The 18,381-nt window shown below is 40.3% G+C and overlaps 1 protein-coding gene across 1 annotated transcript in view; it reads left to right on the top strand.

Annotated features, from left to right (window-relative positions):
* The window catches only part of TPO (thyroid peroxidase), an 89,333-nt gene that overhangs the window by 65,692 nt on the left and 5,260 nt on the right, over positions 1-18,381 (top strand). The window contains exon 14 of the mRNA XM_005289655.3: positions 1,653-1,752. Coding sequence (XP_005289712.2) covers positions 1,653-1,752 — 100 coding nt within the window. The remainder of the gene's footprint in view (positions 1-1,652; positions 1,753-18,381) is intronic.

Raw genomic sequence — 18,381 nt, 5'->3', positions numbered from 1 at the left:
AAACACAGGAGAGTGAGACACTCATCCCAGAATAGCCAGTCGCCTGGTGGTTAGGGCACTCATTTGGGAATTGGGAAACTCAGGTTCAAGTCCCTGCTCCAAATCAGGCCATGCTAGGACTTGAACCCTGGTCTTCCATATGCAAGAGAAATACCCTGACCACCAAGTGACTGGCTATTCTGGGGTAAGTCTCATTCATTCATATTTTGGTGTCAATGAACCAGCATTTGGCAATGGAAAAATACTTCACTGAAAAATTTCAACCAGCTCTAACTGAAATGTCTGAGATGGTCAACAAAGGTGACATTTATATCAGTTATTATGGTGTCTTTTGTGTATATAGAATCTGAACTGAGTCTGCCAACGTGTGCAGTGTACTTGTAGCCTAGTCGGTCCCAGGATACTAGATAGACAAGGTGGGTGAGGTAATAGCTTTTACTGGACCAACTTCCATTGGTGAGAGAGACAAGCTATCGAGCCACACAGAGATTTTCTTCAGGTCTCTGTGTGGCACGGAAGTCTGTCTTTCCCACCAACTTGCTGGTTCAATAAAAGGTATTACCTCACCTTGTCTCTCTGCCAACATATGTCAGGCTAATGAACAGACATTGGATGGTAATGATTTTGATACTGCAAGGGTGATGAATGCCTTTCTCAGTGGGAGTTTTACCTAATTAAGCACTGAGTAAAATCTGACCAAGGATTTCAGTATTTGACTCATCTGTTTCTCCACCTTTCCTCTGTATGCTTTGAGGTGCTTTGAATAGGGAGGGAGCAGTCCTTGTGTTCCACTGAATGCAGGGACTACCATTGTGACTTAGCTAGATGTAGACTATGCAAGAAATGAGGGAAGGCTCCTTATTCCTTTCCTTCCAATTGTGTACCTGTGTAAGGATGAGGTGCAGAATCTGGCACTCTATTTGCTATATAAGCCTGATTTCTTATAGATTGGATAATGATGCATCTTGGTATTATTATTATTTATTTGTATTGCAGAAGCTCTAGCATCATTGTGCAGGCAAGAAACACATAACAAAAAGATGTTCCCTGCCCCCAAAGAATTTACAGTCTAGGTAGAAGATGAGAGACGACAGGTGGAAACAACAGACGGGGGGGAGGAATCACAAAGTAACAATGAAACAGTTATGGTCTACAAGATACACAGCAGTCACATCACACCTGCTGGCTAGTCATTATTAAGTAGGGAGTCATAGATTTAAGGCCAGAAGGGACAATTGTGTTCATCTAATCTGACCCCGTCTATAATATAGGCCACAGAACTTCCCCAAAACAATTCCTAGGACATATTTTTTGGAAAAAAAATCTAATCTTGATTTAAAAATTAAACAGTGAGGAAGAATCCACCATGACCCTTGATAGATTGTTCCAATGGTTAATTACCCTCATTGTTTAAAATATACACATTATTTCCAGTCTGAATTTGTCTAGCTTCAACTTCCAGTATTTTATAGATAGCAGTGGAGAGGCTGAAAGAAAGATTTGAAGGAGAACAATGTAGTGGCCTTGCAGTTCTTCCTATTTATTGCAGAAAGTATGAAGTTACTTGTTAGAAAACTACTATGACTGACACGTTAATACCATTTGCTGTTTTTGCTGATGCAAATGAAACATGGCTTTTTTTCATGTTTCAGATTCTGGAAGGATTCCTAAAGGCTCTTTAATCTCCATCATTTTAGGAGTTACTATGGTCAGTGGTTTGGCAGTATTAAGCTGGATAGTAATTTGCCGGTGGTAAGTTTTACTTTTTTTTTTTCATCTGTTTTATCTAGAAAAGCAGTCATATTTTTCTTCCCTCTTGAAACTTTCCTTACTTCAGTCTTTTTCTTTCTATATAGTCAACAGGTGACAGGAAGTTATCTATTTGTGATCCTCTGTAGAGTGTAATTCTGACTAATGTAACCATTAGATATTCAAGTCTCTTTATTATATTTTTGTAATGAAAATATGAATAGGCATTATCCCACCTTTGGGTGCTGCAAAGAACATCAAATGGAATTTCAATGATACCTAAGATTTTTCAGCTAACTAATTTATTTCAATTGAAATACTATCTCATTAGAGATAAAAGTGCTCTGAAAGATGGGGGGAAATAAAGGGTGTTTTTGCAAGTGAAATACTTTTTAAAAGAAAACCACTTGCTGCTGCTTTCACTTCTGTGCCTGTGAGGTCATTGACTAAGAGATTTGGTTCTGTAGATGACCTTTTAAGATCCTGGGTTCATAAACAGAATCCTGCTCTCTGGGGGAATGAGGCTGTTGGAACCTATTGGCAAGATTCGGAGGAATAAAAGTAGTAACACACATCTTTAGGGCCCTGAGCCTGCTGCCGCTGAAATAGTGGTAAAATTCTCCTTGATGTCAGTGGTGCATGTCACAAACATTGTCTGATTACTCTTTCTAAAATCTCTGTGAAGTACACATTATCATCCAGATTTTCCAAATGGGAAACTGAAATGCTAAAGGCCTGATTTTTAAAGCTGTCCTTCTTGCATAAAATTGTGCCCACATTTAATTGTGGATTTAAATGCTAGCATTTAGACATAGCTCAGTTAGGAATACAATTTATCCTGCCAAAATCCCTTTTTTCAGTTGCCTTCAGGGAAACAGTACTTTTTTTGCACACTCACTTGCATCCTACTTTGTGTTTATTGTGCATTCTTTTAAAGTGTTGAATGGTACACCATTGCTAGAGACTTGTATTTGTGTCAGTACATTTTGCACAAATTTTGGAGCTCAGGCTTAGGACCCTTTGAAAGCCATTCAATCTGAAAAAACTATCAGTGGCCACTCATGGCTTTAATTGGCTTTCATTTTTAATCTGGGCTTTAGGGCAAGGACAGTCTGCTGTAATCGTGTTACCTTTCTGTGTCAAATGCACCTAGAGCCTATATAAGACATTTCTTTAAATACTGCTATAAATCAAAGGAAGAAATAGAATGAACTTTCCTTACTGCAGTGCAATAGGTATGATGCTGAAAGCACTGACTAATCACAGCAGGCTCTCCAGTTGGCCAGCAGTCTCAACATTGCACCCTGTAGGGGGAGGAAATCCAGCTGACTGGGGATGAAAAGAAGCATGACATTTGACACATTTGTCAAGCCCATGACAAAAATGCTGCCTTTGTTTAAGTTAGCAGTTCTGCCATAGGTGTCATTGGAGCCCTAGGCATTGTTATTTTCAGGTTTAGATAGGAAAAAAATAATCCATGACTTTTGACATTTGGGATTTTTCAAGTGGGTGGGTTGACGTGCTTGTAAATAAACAAATGGATTCATTTCACTGAGAAACTTGAGAACTGCAAGCTAAACTCTGGGCTGCAATTGAGGTTAAGGAAGAGCACCAATTAAGCAAAAAATATTGGGGTGATACAAGGGAGCAGTATAGTGTACTCTCAGAGACACCTGTTATTTCTTTAAAGGGTAGGAAGGTTTCTTTCTTACACAACATAAAATCAAAACAAAAGATATACATTCAAACAAAATTGGAGCATTAGATTGTATTTACAAATGTTGTTTATGATATAGAGCAACTACTAAGTTTGTTCATATTGAATATTTAAATATAAATGTCAAGTCCATAGACACATTGCACACAGACAAGCTCAGACATTGCTACTGTTGGGTTAACTTATGCACAAGCAATTCAAGGTAAAGGAGTTCAGATCATAAGCACTGGACTCACTTTGAAAAATCAGCAAAACTTCCTTTTCCCCAGCTTGGTGTTTCATGGTCTTTTAGAGGATGCAAAGCAAAAAATGTGATTTTTACACCTTGTGGCTTTGCAGAACAACTTTATCCTGCTGATCGTGGAGTGCATGAACAAGGGGAGGCACTTAGTGTGCTGAATTTAATCACAATTATTGTCGTCATCCTCCCCACCCATTTCCTCCACCTGTTGTTGTCCCATCATAAGAGTAGTCTGCAAGGTCTTTGTGGAAGAGACTGTTGTTGTTTTTTTATTATATATGTAGAGAGTACCTAGCACAATGGGGGGCATTAGCATTTTGGAGACCCTGGAAATATTAGTATTTGATGGACCCCATCAAGGTAGCATTGAGGATTGCAACTGACCTACAAAGTGAACAATAATGGATGAGAACCACTTTCTCCATTATTTCTTACCAGGATTTACCCCTCCTTAGTTTAGGAAAGCACTCTCTCTAATAGTCTAAGATCTAGATTAATTACTGACTTGACTGAAAGCAAATTATTTTATTTATTTTTCTGTCTCTTTCTAGGAGCTCATAGAATAATGTACAGTGCCGTGCCACGCCACTGTGTCAGAACATTAGTAAAGGCAAATAAACTAAGACTGAGGGAACTATTCAACTGGCCGAGATGTAAAACAAAGGTTCTGACCCTTTGTGCTAATTAAACATCCCATGGCTGCTTGTGTAAATGAGAGATTGAGAGTTACATTCAAAGTGTCTGTGCGCTGTGATGCTTTAGGGAGTTTTTGACATTTCTCACCAAGACGATAACCACCCCTGTCAACTAGGAAGTATTTAAATTAAATCAACTTTTTACAACAAAAACAGAATATTACCTTATAAGAATTATTAACTTGTTCACTATTTCCCTTTCTGTGATGAGAATTTTCAGGGTTTAGCCATCCTGGGTTATTGTCTTTAGACAAAATCCAAATTGCTCAGCTGCTTCAGGGGCATTTTTCAATGAGAATAGTTCTGAATGTGTCTTTAGTTTTTTTCTAGCCCAGCTAACTGTGTGATTATAATTTTTGTCAAGGCTTGTGATCAGCTGCAAATGCAGCAGCTAAATACTGTATTGATACAAACGTATGAGCTACTGACCCCTTAAAAATTGTGGAAGTGCTTGTTGCCACAGGGGTATTGAGTGCTAAGACATCTTTTAAACCAGCTAAACTGTGCCAGGCTACAGAGTCTGATCTGACTAATAACCTGAATTAAGTCCTGACACCTACTTCTGTTTTTGTCTAAATTCAAATGTAAATTTTAAGTTTAAACTATTAAAAATACATGACAATGATACACTAAAATTTTATCAGAATCGTGGTTACGTTTTAGAGTTATTCTAGTCACAATGAGCTTTGACCCATTTAAGACCATTTCTGAGTGAACTATCCCACTATATCCTTCTCCCATATTATTTAAATAAAAGCAGAACTCAGTCTGCAGAGCTACTTAACATGGAATGAGCGCTAACACTTTAGGGTGAAATCCTGTCCCATTGACGACAATGACAAAACTCCCATTGAGTTGAATGGGGCCAGGACTATAGCATTTGTGGTGTTGTAGCACTGTTCCCTCTGACACATTTTTGAACCTGTGATGTATGTAGCTATGATTCTTTGTTTTATGGTCGGTGGTACAGTTCTGCACATTTAACCCCGCTCTGTGGTCTGCTCCAGGAATGCTCACTCAAGTCTCAGGCCTCTAGAGCTGTGTCTATCCTGCAGTTAAAAACCCATGGCTGGCCCATACAGGCTGACTTAGGCTCATGGGGCTTGGGCTTGCAGGGCTAGTTAATTGTGGAGTAGGGTTTCAGGTTCGGGCTCGGACTGCTGCCTGGGCTCTAGGACCATGCAAGATGGGAAGGTCCCAGAACATCTACACTGCAATTAAACTGCCACTTAGACCAAGTCCTGTGAGCCTGAGTCAGCTCTCACAGGCCATACATGAGTGTCTAATTGCAGTGTAGACATACCTCTATCTATCACCGCTCTTCAGCTCCCATGCAATTCACTCAGTGGCAGATTAATAATTTTGCCGCCCCTAGGCCGGGAAATAATTGCCGCCCTGGCCTGCCCCGACTCCGCCCTTTTCCTGCCCCCATTCCAACCCCCTCCCCAAAGTCCCCATCCCAACTCCTCCCCCTCCCTTCCCCTATTGGATCCCTTCCCCAAATCCCCGCCCCCGGACCTGCCTCTTCCCCCAGCGTGTGGCGTTCCCCCTCCTCCCCCCTCTCTCCCTGCCCCGCGAAACAGCTGTTTCGCAGTGCAAGCACTGGGAGGGGAGAGAAACAGGATGCCGCGGCACACTTGCAGAGGAGGCGGAGGTGAGCTGGAGCAGGGGGGCGGGGCGCGGAGGGGAGCTTCCGCCCCTGAAAATTTGCCGCAATAATACGGTGCTGAATTCACTGTGTTAATCCCAGCAGGTCTGACTAATGTCCAGCCCCTGTGCTTCTTTTTTTCTCTCTTCAAGGGCAATGACCAGTGAATGCCAGTGATTATAAGTAATCAAACGGCTCTGTCAATGCAGAGTACATTTATTTAAGGACAAAAGCATACAGAGAAAACATATAAAACAATGAAAGGCTCTAAACACTTTACCACTAGCCTCTCCCCCCTCCCGCTCCAATCAGTCTTATGGAAATGCTGGCAGGTTCTATTCCTTCCAGCTCTTCTGCAAGATTTGCTCCCTCTCTCCCCCCCCCCCAAAGGTCATGTCAGGTTATTGAATCAAAATGAAGGCCCTCTCTTAGGTTAAAATACACCTTTTATACCTTTCTGTGTCTTGGGCTTGTTGGGCCTCCTGTACTGCAAACTACCCCAGTGAACGGTACTTCTCTGGAGCGCTCTGCAATCCCAGGGGCTGCAGTAATTATTCCCACTGTTTTTAGTTCCTCGAGGAGCTGTGGTAACCCTCTCCGATGGAGAAGAACACAACAATATGTAGAACATTCATAAGGTTAATACAATATTCCCCTAAAGATACTGCATGTGGTTGCAATATCTGTCACATGCTGCACCTTTAAAATTCAGGAGTCAGTATATCGGTTTATTAGAGGGAAGGGACATGAGGGAATTCAAGATGGGGGATCTTACAGAGTGAGATCTCATGCTGTGTTTTCTCTCTCATGGAGATTTTATATTCTTTGTTTTTTTGTTATAGAAAACCCCATCATCAATTTTCTTTGTCTTCCATTGAGCCAAATGGTTACTTTTGTTTTAGATTAACAAAGACAACAACAGAAGATGGAATGAATACACAAGCTCCATGAGAGAAAGTGTAACCTTCACTCTGTAAGATTGTCCATTCTGAAAGTTTCCTAATCCTTTCCCTGGCAGTCATGCTTCTTACACTTAAAGGCACAGCACATAGAAAACAGAATCTTAGCTACATTCACCTTGGAATGTAAGGGGATATGAATGACATCTAAGACCAAGGCTCTGGCTATTTCGGTCATAAAAGATCTTATGGAAGGGGTGCTGGAACTAGGGGTGCTGGAGGTATAGCAGGACCCCCTGGCTTGAAGTGGTTTCCCTCATATACAGGGTTTACAATTTTGTTCAATGGCTTTCAGCACCCTCACTATAATCAGCCATTCCTCAACATGAGGCTGATGTCTGCAAGGGAGAAGAGTCTCTCATTGATGAGACTTAAGACGGCTGAGGAGTCCAATTCGTGCTCTACAGGTTTTTTCATATATATGAGAGGTGGTTGTTTGGAGAGAGCACAACTGCTGGCCATGATGCCAGGATTCTCCTTTCTCTGTCATTTCTCAGCCTCTAGAACAGTGTTTCTCAAACTTTTGTACTGGTGACCCCTTTCACATAGCATGCCTCTGAGTGTGACCTCCCCCTCCTATAAATTAAAAACACTTTTAAATATATTTAATACCTTTATAAATGCTGGAGGCAAAGCGGGGTTTAGGGTGGAGGCTGACAGCTCACACTCCCTGCCCCAAGTAATAACCTCGTGACCCCCTGAGGGGTCCCGACCCCCAGTTTGAGAACTCCTGCTCTAGAGCAAGGCAATTCTCTTCAAAACAGACTGAGGCTTGATGTATGATGTGATGCCATTGCAGTCTATTACTAGCCAGCTTGTCCCAATTCATGGGGTCAATGGCTCCCTTCTTAAGATATACTTTCAGGGTGTCCTTGTAGGGTTTTGTTTGTCCCCCGTGGGTCCTCTTACCATGACAAAGTTGAGAAAAGAGGATTTGCTTCAGAAGACAAGTAGCAGCCATCCGCACACAATGACCAGACCAGCGAAGTTGATGTTACATAACATTTGCCTCAACACTCGTGATGTTAGCTGCAGAGAGGATGCTTGCATTGGTGCAACAGTCTTCCCATCTGATATGGAGAATCTTCCTAAAGCATCCCTGGTGGTACCACTCCAGATGCTTATGATGGCTTCAATATGTCACCCATGTCTAGCACCTGAAAAGAAGAGTGGAACTATAAAACCTGTTTCAACGCCACTGTCCAATGGTGATTTTTACAAGAAAATGAGTGCTAAAGCAATCCCCTGGAAAAATATTGGGGGGAAGGGTACTACGATTACAACTCACTTGTCTATATTCTATTTTTGAGATCAGTTAATTGTTAGTCAATTCCCCTCCTACAAATCCTGCCGTGTAAAACTGTGGTGCAGATTGGTTGCTTTATTTCCATCCCCACAGTGGCTGCATTTCAGCAATATGCACATGCAGCCTTCTTAAAATCTATTGGGATGAAATGTGCTATATAAACAAAAGGTGTTCTGTATATATGATCAGTGGGGAAACCCAAATGGAAAAAGAAGGAGTAAAATAAAAGGAAAAGCGACAGATCATCATGAATGAGTAAAGATCACTGAGCCATGAACTATCAAATTAGAAAATATGCTGGAAAGTCCACTTTGCAATTTTACCTTGCAGATATAGACCTTGGCAGTATAATAGAAATAATATTTTTTGCAAAGATAGGCTTTTTTACAATATAAGCCATATAAAATATGCTAGAGCAGTTTTCCTATTTTCTCCTTTTTCCAGAACAAATGTATTTCTTGTGGCTATTTCTCAGAATCTTTAACTCTTTTACTGTTAAACATTCTCTCTCTCTGTTACAATAACAGACTGTAATGCCATACAAGCCCTGAAGAAACCTCCTCTGAAATTAATCCCTGGATACAGCTAGGAGAGGTGGGGAGTTTTATTTAAGATCATTTATTACTAAATTATCTTCTCTACTGCAAAACACAATAGACACTGACTGGTAATTTATGTAATAAAAGAAATAATAATTATATGTTTACAAAGTAACCCTTCAGGCTTGTCTGTATGGCAGGGCAATGAGCACCAGCGGGGTATAATTTCTAAAGGGCACCAACATGTTACACACTAACTGGCCCGTTTAGACCCTGCTGGCATGAACTAAAAGTTCCCTATTACTACATAGAAATAGGAAATTTTCAGTTCACAGTAGCAGGGTCTCCATGGGCCAGTTAATGTGCAACCCATTGGTGTACTTTAGAAATTACACCCGTTTAGTGCACATTGCTGAGCAGTACAGACAAGCCTGTAGAGACAGTGAGCCTGATTCTCATTTACAGCAAGGCTCTTTTACTCTCTGGAGTGTAACTATAATTACAGCAACCATTCTAAACTAGCAAATCTACACAAGAGAGATTTTTGGAAGGGAAGTAAAAAAAAATAACTTGTTCAATTGAAATTACAGGAGGAGGGAATTAGACAGGAGAAGGTAATCATCCATGTTGGTATTTAGCCAGAAAAATACGTTTAACACCTTTCAAATTATCACTGAGAAACAGTTAAGTGGTTCTTGAGAATTTGTAATGAGCAAACTGAGCATTTAAAAAACATTACTCACCAAGTTGTTTCCTATGGTCTTCCCAGTTCATCTCATCTTCTCCACTTGTGTTATTTAGAACAATAAGGTTTTCAGGGCAAGGTTTGTCTCTTTTTTTTATGTCTTGTATAGTTTAGAGCTTAACTGATACTAATAAAGAGTCAATAGAAGAAAATATTGTGGGTAAGGGAAGTGCATGGAGGAAAGATGGGATGCAGTTATTAGTAGCATATGAAGTGGGGAATCTAGAGATTATATCATATTCCCTACTATATAGCCCCCTTACTTTGAACAAACAAATTGCAGTATTTTATACTGGAATATCTTTTTTCAGAGAGAGCCACTAAACAAAGCTAGAGATCTAAAAATGCTTAAAAGATGGGTTATGCCAGGCCTAGATCTGAATTTTATGGTGGTCCCATAGAAGTCACCTAAATGAAGTCCATGAGAATACTTGTGTGCTTAAAGTTAAGCACATATATAGGTCATGAGAAGGATCCGATCCTAAATTACTCATAATATAGAGATTAATTAGATGTCCTCATTCTGAGGGTAGAGACTTGAAGACCTTGGAAAAACCATGATTCAGAAGTGCTCTAAGAAGGGGAAACGAACGCTCATGTATTTGATAGAAAATAACTGCTTTTAACAGCATCGAAATGCAGAGTCATAGAGTAAATTCCAAAAGTAATGAGGTGTGGAGGGAGACAATAAGTACTTCAGAAGCATGGAGCACTTTTAAAAATATTATTTGAAATTGTTCCCAAAGCCTTTGATGAAGAATATGACTTTGGTTATTTTTTCCCTACCAGACGTGAAATATAAATGAAAGAGATAATGTTACAGTGCTGAAAAATGGTTATGTTACTAACAGGTTTTATATTTACTTAAGTTTTTGGTGGCTAGGAAAGGTAGTTTTCACACTAGGAAACTAACTTCGTTCTGGAATACTGTTACACCCAAGAACCCCTGGGGTTTCAAATCTGGTGCTGTTGTTGGCATCCTTTCAGCTGCAAAAGATAGTGGGAATTGCAGCCTATGATGTAGATGGGTTGCAATGTCTCATATGACTGAATAGTCCAATCCAAGATTTAAAGCAAACAAAAGAAAGTATTTTTTCACACAACGCACAGTCAACCTTTGGAACTCCTTGCCAGAGGATGTTGTTAAAGCCAATACTATAACAGGGTTAAAAAAAGAACTACCAGTAGATAAGTTCATGGAGGATAGGTCCATCAATGGCTATTAGGCAGGATGGACAGGGATGGTATCCCTACCTCTGTATGTCAGAAGCGGGGAATGGGCGACAAGGGATGGATCACTTGATGATTACCTGTTCTATTCATTCCCTCTGCGTCACCTGGCATTGGCCACTGTCAGAAGCCAGGAGACTGGGCTTGATGGACCTTTGGTCTGACCCAGTATGGCCATTCTTATGTTCTTATTTGCATGATCTTTGGCAGTTATGGCAAATGTATGTATCTTGGTTTGGAGCTGTTTGCTTCCTACTGGCTCTTTTCTCATCAAGCTGTAGGAACCAGTTTCTGTCATGGACTTTGATACCCAGATAGAGACGATGTCACCACTTGTTATGATCACTTGCCAAGATTTGCCATTGGTCAGGATCAATTCCTTCATATCTCGCTTGCATGTGTCTTTATAGCGAAGCTTGGAAGTCCTGTTGTTCTTGTTTCCTCTGATAGTGTGTAGCATGTCCTTGGGTATGTATCCATCTTCCAACCTACTCAGATGGCCCAGCCAATGCAGTCATCTTTGTTTGAGCAGGGCTATCACAGTTGGTCAATTTGCCCTTTGAAAAACCTCTGCGTTGGTGACTTTATCCTGCCATTTGGTATTGGGTATGTGGTGTAAACAGCATAGGTGGAAACTGTTTAACCTTTTCTCCTAATGAGCATAAGTTGTCCATGTTTCCCCAATGTACATGAGAATGCTGAGGACACAAGCTTGGTACACTAGCATTTTGGTCTTGATTGTAAGCGTTGAGTTGTTCCATTCTCTTTTAGTCAGTCTGCTAAAGGTGATGGCAGCCTTTCCAATGTGAACATTTAGTTCTTCATCCAGTGAGAAGTAGGTGGTCACTGTAGAACCTAAATAGCTGAACTTTTGGACTACTACTAGCTGGTTTGCATTTAAGGTAATTGAAAATCTTGAAAATCTAATACAACCGTTTTCTTGATGCTGATGGTGAGAGCAAATGCCTGACAGACACTTGAAAAGCGGTCCATGAGTTCTTGTAGTAGATCTTCATTGAGGGCTATGAGGGCAGCATCATCAGTAAATAGAAATTCCCTGATTAGCACCTTTTTGAGTTTAATCTTTGACTTAAGTCGGGACAGGCTGAAGAGTTTCACATCTGATCTTGTGTAGAGGTACACTCCATCTTTCATGTCCTTAAATGCACAGTTCAAGAGTACCAAGAAGATTCCCAAAGAATGTAGGGGCAAGAACACATCCTTGCTTCACTCTGCTTTTCATCTCAAAGCAGTCTGAAGTGGACCCATCAAACTGGACAGTTGCTCTCATGTTGTTGTGGAATGAACATATAAGAGTTAACAGGGTTGGTGGGAATCCTATCTTTTCTAGTATTGCAAATAGCTCTGCTATGCTGACTGTCCACAAAGACCATGTAAAATGGTCAGTTTTGCTCTCTGCACTTTTCTTGGAGTTGACGCAGAGAAAAAATCATGTCTATAGTTGATTTTCCAGCCCTGAATCTGCGGTGTGATTTAGAGTAGACAAGAGCTAAGCAAGGCCATTGATTTGCTATCAAGTGGCAAGGCTCCTGGAAAAGATGGCATCCCAGCAGAAATCCTCAAGTGTGGGAAAGACAGCCTATTACCATATCTTCATCAACTGCTACTTAAATGCTGGACAGAGGGTGAGATACCACAAGAGATGTGTAACACAAACATTATTACTTTGTATAAAAATAAAGGCAAAAATGGCAATTGCAACAACTACTGGGGTATCTCGCTACTAAGTGTAGCAGGAAAAGCTTTCGCAAAAGTCATCTTAGTGCACCTAGAACAGCTGGCGAATCAGGTGCTGTATGACTTGGGTAAGTCATTTAGAACATGTTTACACTTGCTTCAAGTTCATATGAGTTAGAGCTCTGTTTATAAAGGCTGGAGGAGAGGGTATTTCAGGAGAGCTGAGCTACAGTGGAGTTTCACAGGAACACATTATCAGCACTCTCCCTGATATTCTCTAGGGCAATGCGACTCCACATCACCCCCAATTCAGAGATGTACTTAAATCCCAAAATTCACTGCCAAGTGTACATGTCTGCTTGGGACTGTACATTATAAGTAGTGGTTATTAACTTGTTGAATTCAGAATTGTAAAGGGATAGTAGTGATGCTTTATAAGATTATCCTCTGTAATGAGGCCAAGCCAAGGTCATTGTCACATGGCTAATTCCCATAGCAGGAAGACAGCCAGTTCAATAAGTTAAGACTATCTAGAGCACCAGATTACTCTTTTCCCCTGGTCCTGAATCAACAGTCTTTGTGCTTGTTTCACCTTTTTGACCTCATTCTCCTGTTGATGTTGTCTAAATCATCTTTCTCATGTATTGGCTGAATGACTTTAACACACCAAAGTACGGGTCTGAAAATTGGCTTGTATCGTTCATGGATAGCTAGTAGTGAATAAAGTTTGATCTCCTACTTTACCTTTCATACAAAACAGAAATGTATACAGTCTCTTTTAACTGTCTGTGCTTATACCAATAGAGCAACTATAGTGATACTTGATCATTGTGATGGAAGCAGTTAATTTTAGTTTATTTTCTTCTGGTAATATTTTCAAAAGTACATAAGTGTTTTAGGAGCCTAAGTCCAAAAGTGACTTGGGTACCTAGGTCCAGCTGCTCAAAGGTATTTAGGCACCTAACATATTGATTTCAAAGGAAGTTAGGTGCCTAATTTCCTTTGATGATCTTTGTGCTAGCTCCTAAGTGCCAAAATTTTACCCTTCTCCATTTTAGGGTGGAGGGATGTTACCTTTTTCCCTATAAGCGTTGTAACACAGGCATTAGATGTTGTTATGAAAAACATCCTTTTAAACCAAACATAATGGAAAAAGAGGAAATAAAATATTAAATTAACCATGAGTGTATATGCTTTGATAATGTTAAATCAGGAGCTGATCAAAAAATTGAATTTCCATGCCTCAGGAAATCCCAATATTTTGAATTTTTTTTTCTTTCTGAATCAGGAAAAAAAATCAATTTTTTTCAGAGATCAGAAAGTTGAGAAGAATTTGTAATCAATTTAGAAATCTTAAAACATTTTCTTATAATATTTTCAATTGAAATGAAATACTTTGACATTCATGAATTGAAGCATTTAATTTCTGTTTGTTGAGCAGAATTTAAATGTTTTGTTTTGACGCATGATATTGAAATGAATCTGCCGACCTGCCACACTGCCTCATAGGAGTTGTAGTTTGGGTTCCTCATATACCCATTCTCTTCTATGGATTGGGCTTCCCAGCCAGACTACATTTCATGTGATACATTGCAGTCACAGGCTGTGATGTCTCATGGAGGTTCAACCATAGGGGAGACTGTGATGTAGCCTGGAAGAGGTAGCTAACTGGGGAGAAGAATATGGTCATCTCCTATGTGACATCACGACAGCTCAAGTGGACACAGATTAATTGCAAAATGACAGGAAACAAAATGTTTTGACTCAGTTTGACAAATCAAAATGTTTCAATTTGGGATGACCCAGCCCAAAACTACATATTTTGTTTAAGTTTTCCCAACATAAAGATGAAATTTCTGTTTCATAGAAAACATTTTGAAGGAAAATTTCCATCCAGCTCTAGTTAAATCATTGCTACATACATCATATTCACTCAGACAAATCCTCAGCTGGTTTAAAAGGGGGTAGCTCTGCAGAATCAATGAAGATATGCCAAGTCATAGCAGCTGAGGATTTGGCCCACTGTTTGCCTACACTGAATACTGCAATGTTACATGGGGAAGAAGATACCCCCTCTCCACATTTCTCCTATGGAAAAGGCAATTTTTCATGTACCATCCATTCAACAAGAAATTTGAAAATGTTCAGTTTTATTGTAAATATACCAGGAAAGGAGTTTGAATTAAATTGTGCATAGATTAGGTATGGTTTTATTTTAAAGAAAGCAAAGCATTGACTATGTACAGATATATAAAGAATATTACACTATAAATAGTATAAAGACTATGCTAATTACAGATATATAATACAGATGGTAGGGGCAGGGCCAGTGGATCTGCAACTAACTGGATTCACTGTCCCACTTCCCCAAAGCTAGGAGAATACAGCAGCTCTCTGGGTTGGCATAGCCCAGAGGCTGGAGTAGTAGCTGCAAAAAAAAGTTCTGCTGCTGCTCCATAACCTGTAGGAAATGAATTCATTCCATTCACTCCCCGCAAACCTTTCCCAAATACACACTATTTACTCGGGCTGTGCAAGCTTTACCACCTTCTATCCCATTTTGTTTGCACTGTTCTCTTTCCATTATCAAGAACGGGGTTGAGAGGAAGAGCTCCAGGGAAATATTAGTGCTTAGAAAGGTTAAGTGGCATTTTGGAAGCAAATTAATTTATTCATCTTCAGGCAAATCAAAGGCAGGGACCACAACAGTGTAAATGTCCTAAAGAAACAATTTCATCCAGTCTGTGGGGAATCCATTGCATGAATGACCAGTAATGTCTTCATGTCTTCCCTACCAGAGAAGAGATTATAAGCTATGAAAGTCTCTATGGGGTCTGTTTTCCCTGGTGATTAGTGTAACTCTTATTAAAATCACTTGGAGTTACACTTACGAAAGGGGATTTCTGATCCAATACCCATTGAACCTGGATCAGGCCCTCAGAGGAGAGGAGGCATGTTTATGTTAGACTTTTACAGTTTAGTCCATTCTTTATGGATAAAAAATGATATTTTCCAAATACATTTCAGATACTAAAATGATCTTGATGGCATTAGTCACTGATACCTTTGCCAGGTGTCATTCTCAAACACTATGTGTTTGGGTCACATAATGCAGTGTGTGAGTGAATGTAGGCCTGAAGGAATGCACCTTTAACTCTGTTCCTATCAAAATATGATGTGAATACTTCACATAGCACCACTTTCAAATGTATCATTCTATTGTTTTCCCATAAGCCTCCTTTGCCTTCTTATATTCGTCCACCTGTCAGATAATATGCAATGATGATAAGCGGACACTTCATGGGATTAAATCTTTTGACTGCCCCATGGCTCATATAAAGCATATCTCCATTTGGATGATTCAGAGGAAAGGAACAATGTAACACTTGTACTGAGCTAATTTACGTTTGACCCACTTACATGTTCAGCATGCTTAACAGCCAAAATGCAGCCGGAAGATTGTACAGGTGATGAATTAGCAATGCTTCATCAGCATCCTCAAATAGCATTGTGCTAAATCCCAGCTCCAAATTCACATTTCATGCAGCTGAGTGCTCTTACCAACATTTTTCATAATTTCTCTGTAGATGCAGATTGTGAACATGCCTTTAACCAACACATTTTTACAATATTTACTTGAAAGAAGTCGATTACTTAGGAGGCTGATAAGGGGTGTCAGCTGCTTTCATTTAAGATCACTAATTTGTACACCAGCACTCTTTTGTAACGAATAAGGCTCTATATATGTCACAGCCCTGACTTTGGTGACATAACACATGACTTTGTAACGTGGCTTATCTGTGAGACATCATCAGATGCTGCGCCTGTGTTTGCTGATGGTGGTCTAGTGACATGACACTGAAAAAATGGATCAAATCTCTAAAAGATATTTTTCAATATTTTCTCTGCCATAGTTAATAAATGTTGGAGGAGAAATTATTATGGAGAGTTGCCCCTTGAAGAGTTAGGGCCCAGTCCTGCAAGCTGAGCTGCACAGGTGGTCCCTGCAGCTGTGCAGAAACCTGTTGAATTCACAAAAAGAAGAACAGGAGGACTTGTGGCACCTTAGAGACTAACAAATTTATTAGAGCATAAGCTTTCGTGGACTACAGCCCACTTCTTCGGATGCATATAGAATGGAACATATATTGAGGAGATATATATACACACATACAGAGAGCATAAACAGGTGGGAGTTGTCTTACCACCTCTGAGAGGCCAATTAATTAAGAGAAAAAAAACTTTTGAAGTGATAATCAAGCTAGCCGAGTACAGACAGACAGTTAGATAACAAGTGTGAGAATACTTACAAGGGGAGATAGATTTAATGTTTGTAATGGCTCAACCATTCCCAGTCCTTATTTAAACCGGAGTTGATTGTGTCTAGTTTGCATATCAATTCTAGCTCAGCAGTTTCTCGTTGGAGTCTGTTTTTGAAGTTTTTCTGTTGTAATATAGCCACCCGCAGGTCTGTCACTGAATGACCAGACAGGTTAAAGTGTTCTCCCACTGGTTTTTGAGTATTTTGATTCCTGATGTCAGATTTGTGTCCATTAATTCTTTTGCGTAGAGACTGTCCGGTTTGGCCAATGTACATGGCAGAGGGGCATTGCTGGCACATGATGGCATATATCACATTGGTAGATGTGCAGGTGAACGAGCCCCTGATGGTATGGCTGATGTGATTAGGTCCTATGATGATGTCACTGGAATAGATATGTGGACAGAGTTGACATCGGGGTTTGTTACAAGGATAGGTTCCTGGGTTAGTGGTTTTGTTCAGTGATGTGTGGTTGCTGGTGAGTATTTGCTTTAGGTTGGGGGGTTGTCTGTAAGCGAGGACAGGTCTGTCTCCCAAGATCTGTGAGAGTAAAGGATCATCTTTCAGGATAGGTTGTAGATCTCTGATGATGCGCTGGAGAGGTTTTAGTTGGGGGCTGAAGGTGACAGCTAGTGGTGTTCTGTTATTTTCTTTGTTGGGCCTGTCTTGTAGGAGGTGACTTCTGGGTACTCGTCTGGCTCTGTCAATCTGTTTTTTCACTTCAGCAGGTGGGTATTGTAGTTTTAAGAATGCTTGATAGAGATCTTGTAGGTGCTTGTCTCTATCCGAGGGATTGGAGCAAATGCGGTTATATCTTAGAGCTTGGCTGTAGACAATGGATCGTGTGGTGTGTCCTGGATGGAAGCTGGAGGCATGTACATTGGCCAAACCGGACAGTCTCTACGCAAAAGAATTAATGGACACAAATCTGACATCAGGAATCAAAATACTCAAAAACCAGTGGGAGAACACTTTAACCTGTCTGGTCATTCAGTGACAGACCTGCGGGTGGCTATATTACAACAGAAAAACTTCAAAAACAGACTCCAACGAGAAACTGCTGAGCTAGAATTGATATGCAAACTAGACACAATCAACTCCGGTTTAAATAAGGACTGGGAATGGTTGAGCCATTACAAACATTAAATCTATCTCCCCTTGTAAGTATTCTCACACTTGTTATCTAACTGTCTGTCTGTACTCGGCTAGCTTGATTATCACTTCAAAAGTTTTTTTTCTCTTAATTAATTGGCCTCTCAGAGGTGGTAAGACAACTCCCACCTGTTTATGCTCTCTGTATGTGTGTATATATATCTCCTCAATATATGTTCCATTCTATATGCATCCGAAGAAGTGGGCTGTAGTCCACGAAAGCTTATGCTCTAATAAATTTGTTAGTCTCTAAGGTGCCACAAGTCCTCCTGTTCTTCTTTTTGCGGATACAGACTAACACGGCTGCTACTCTGAAACCTGTTGAATTCAGTGAGGCACCACACAAGGGCAGGGATCCTCCTGTGCAGGTCAGTGTGCAGG

The sequence above is a fragment of the Chrysemys picta genome, chromosome 3 (assembly GCF_011386835.1).
Source record: "Chrysemys picta bellii isolate R12L10 chromosome 3, ASM1138683v2, whole genome shotgun sequence".
NCBI classification, from domain to species: domain Eukaryota; kingdom Metazoa; phylum Chordata; order Testudines; family Emydidae; genus Chrysemys; species Chrysemys picta.
This window is presented reverse-complemented; position numbering and strand designations above follow the sequence as displayed.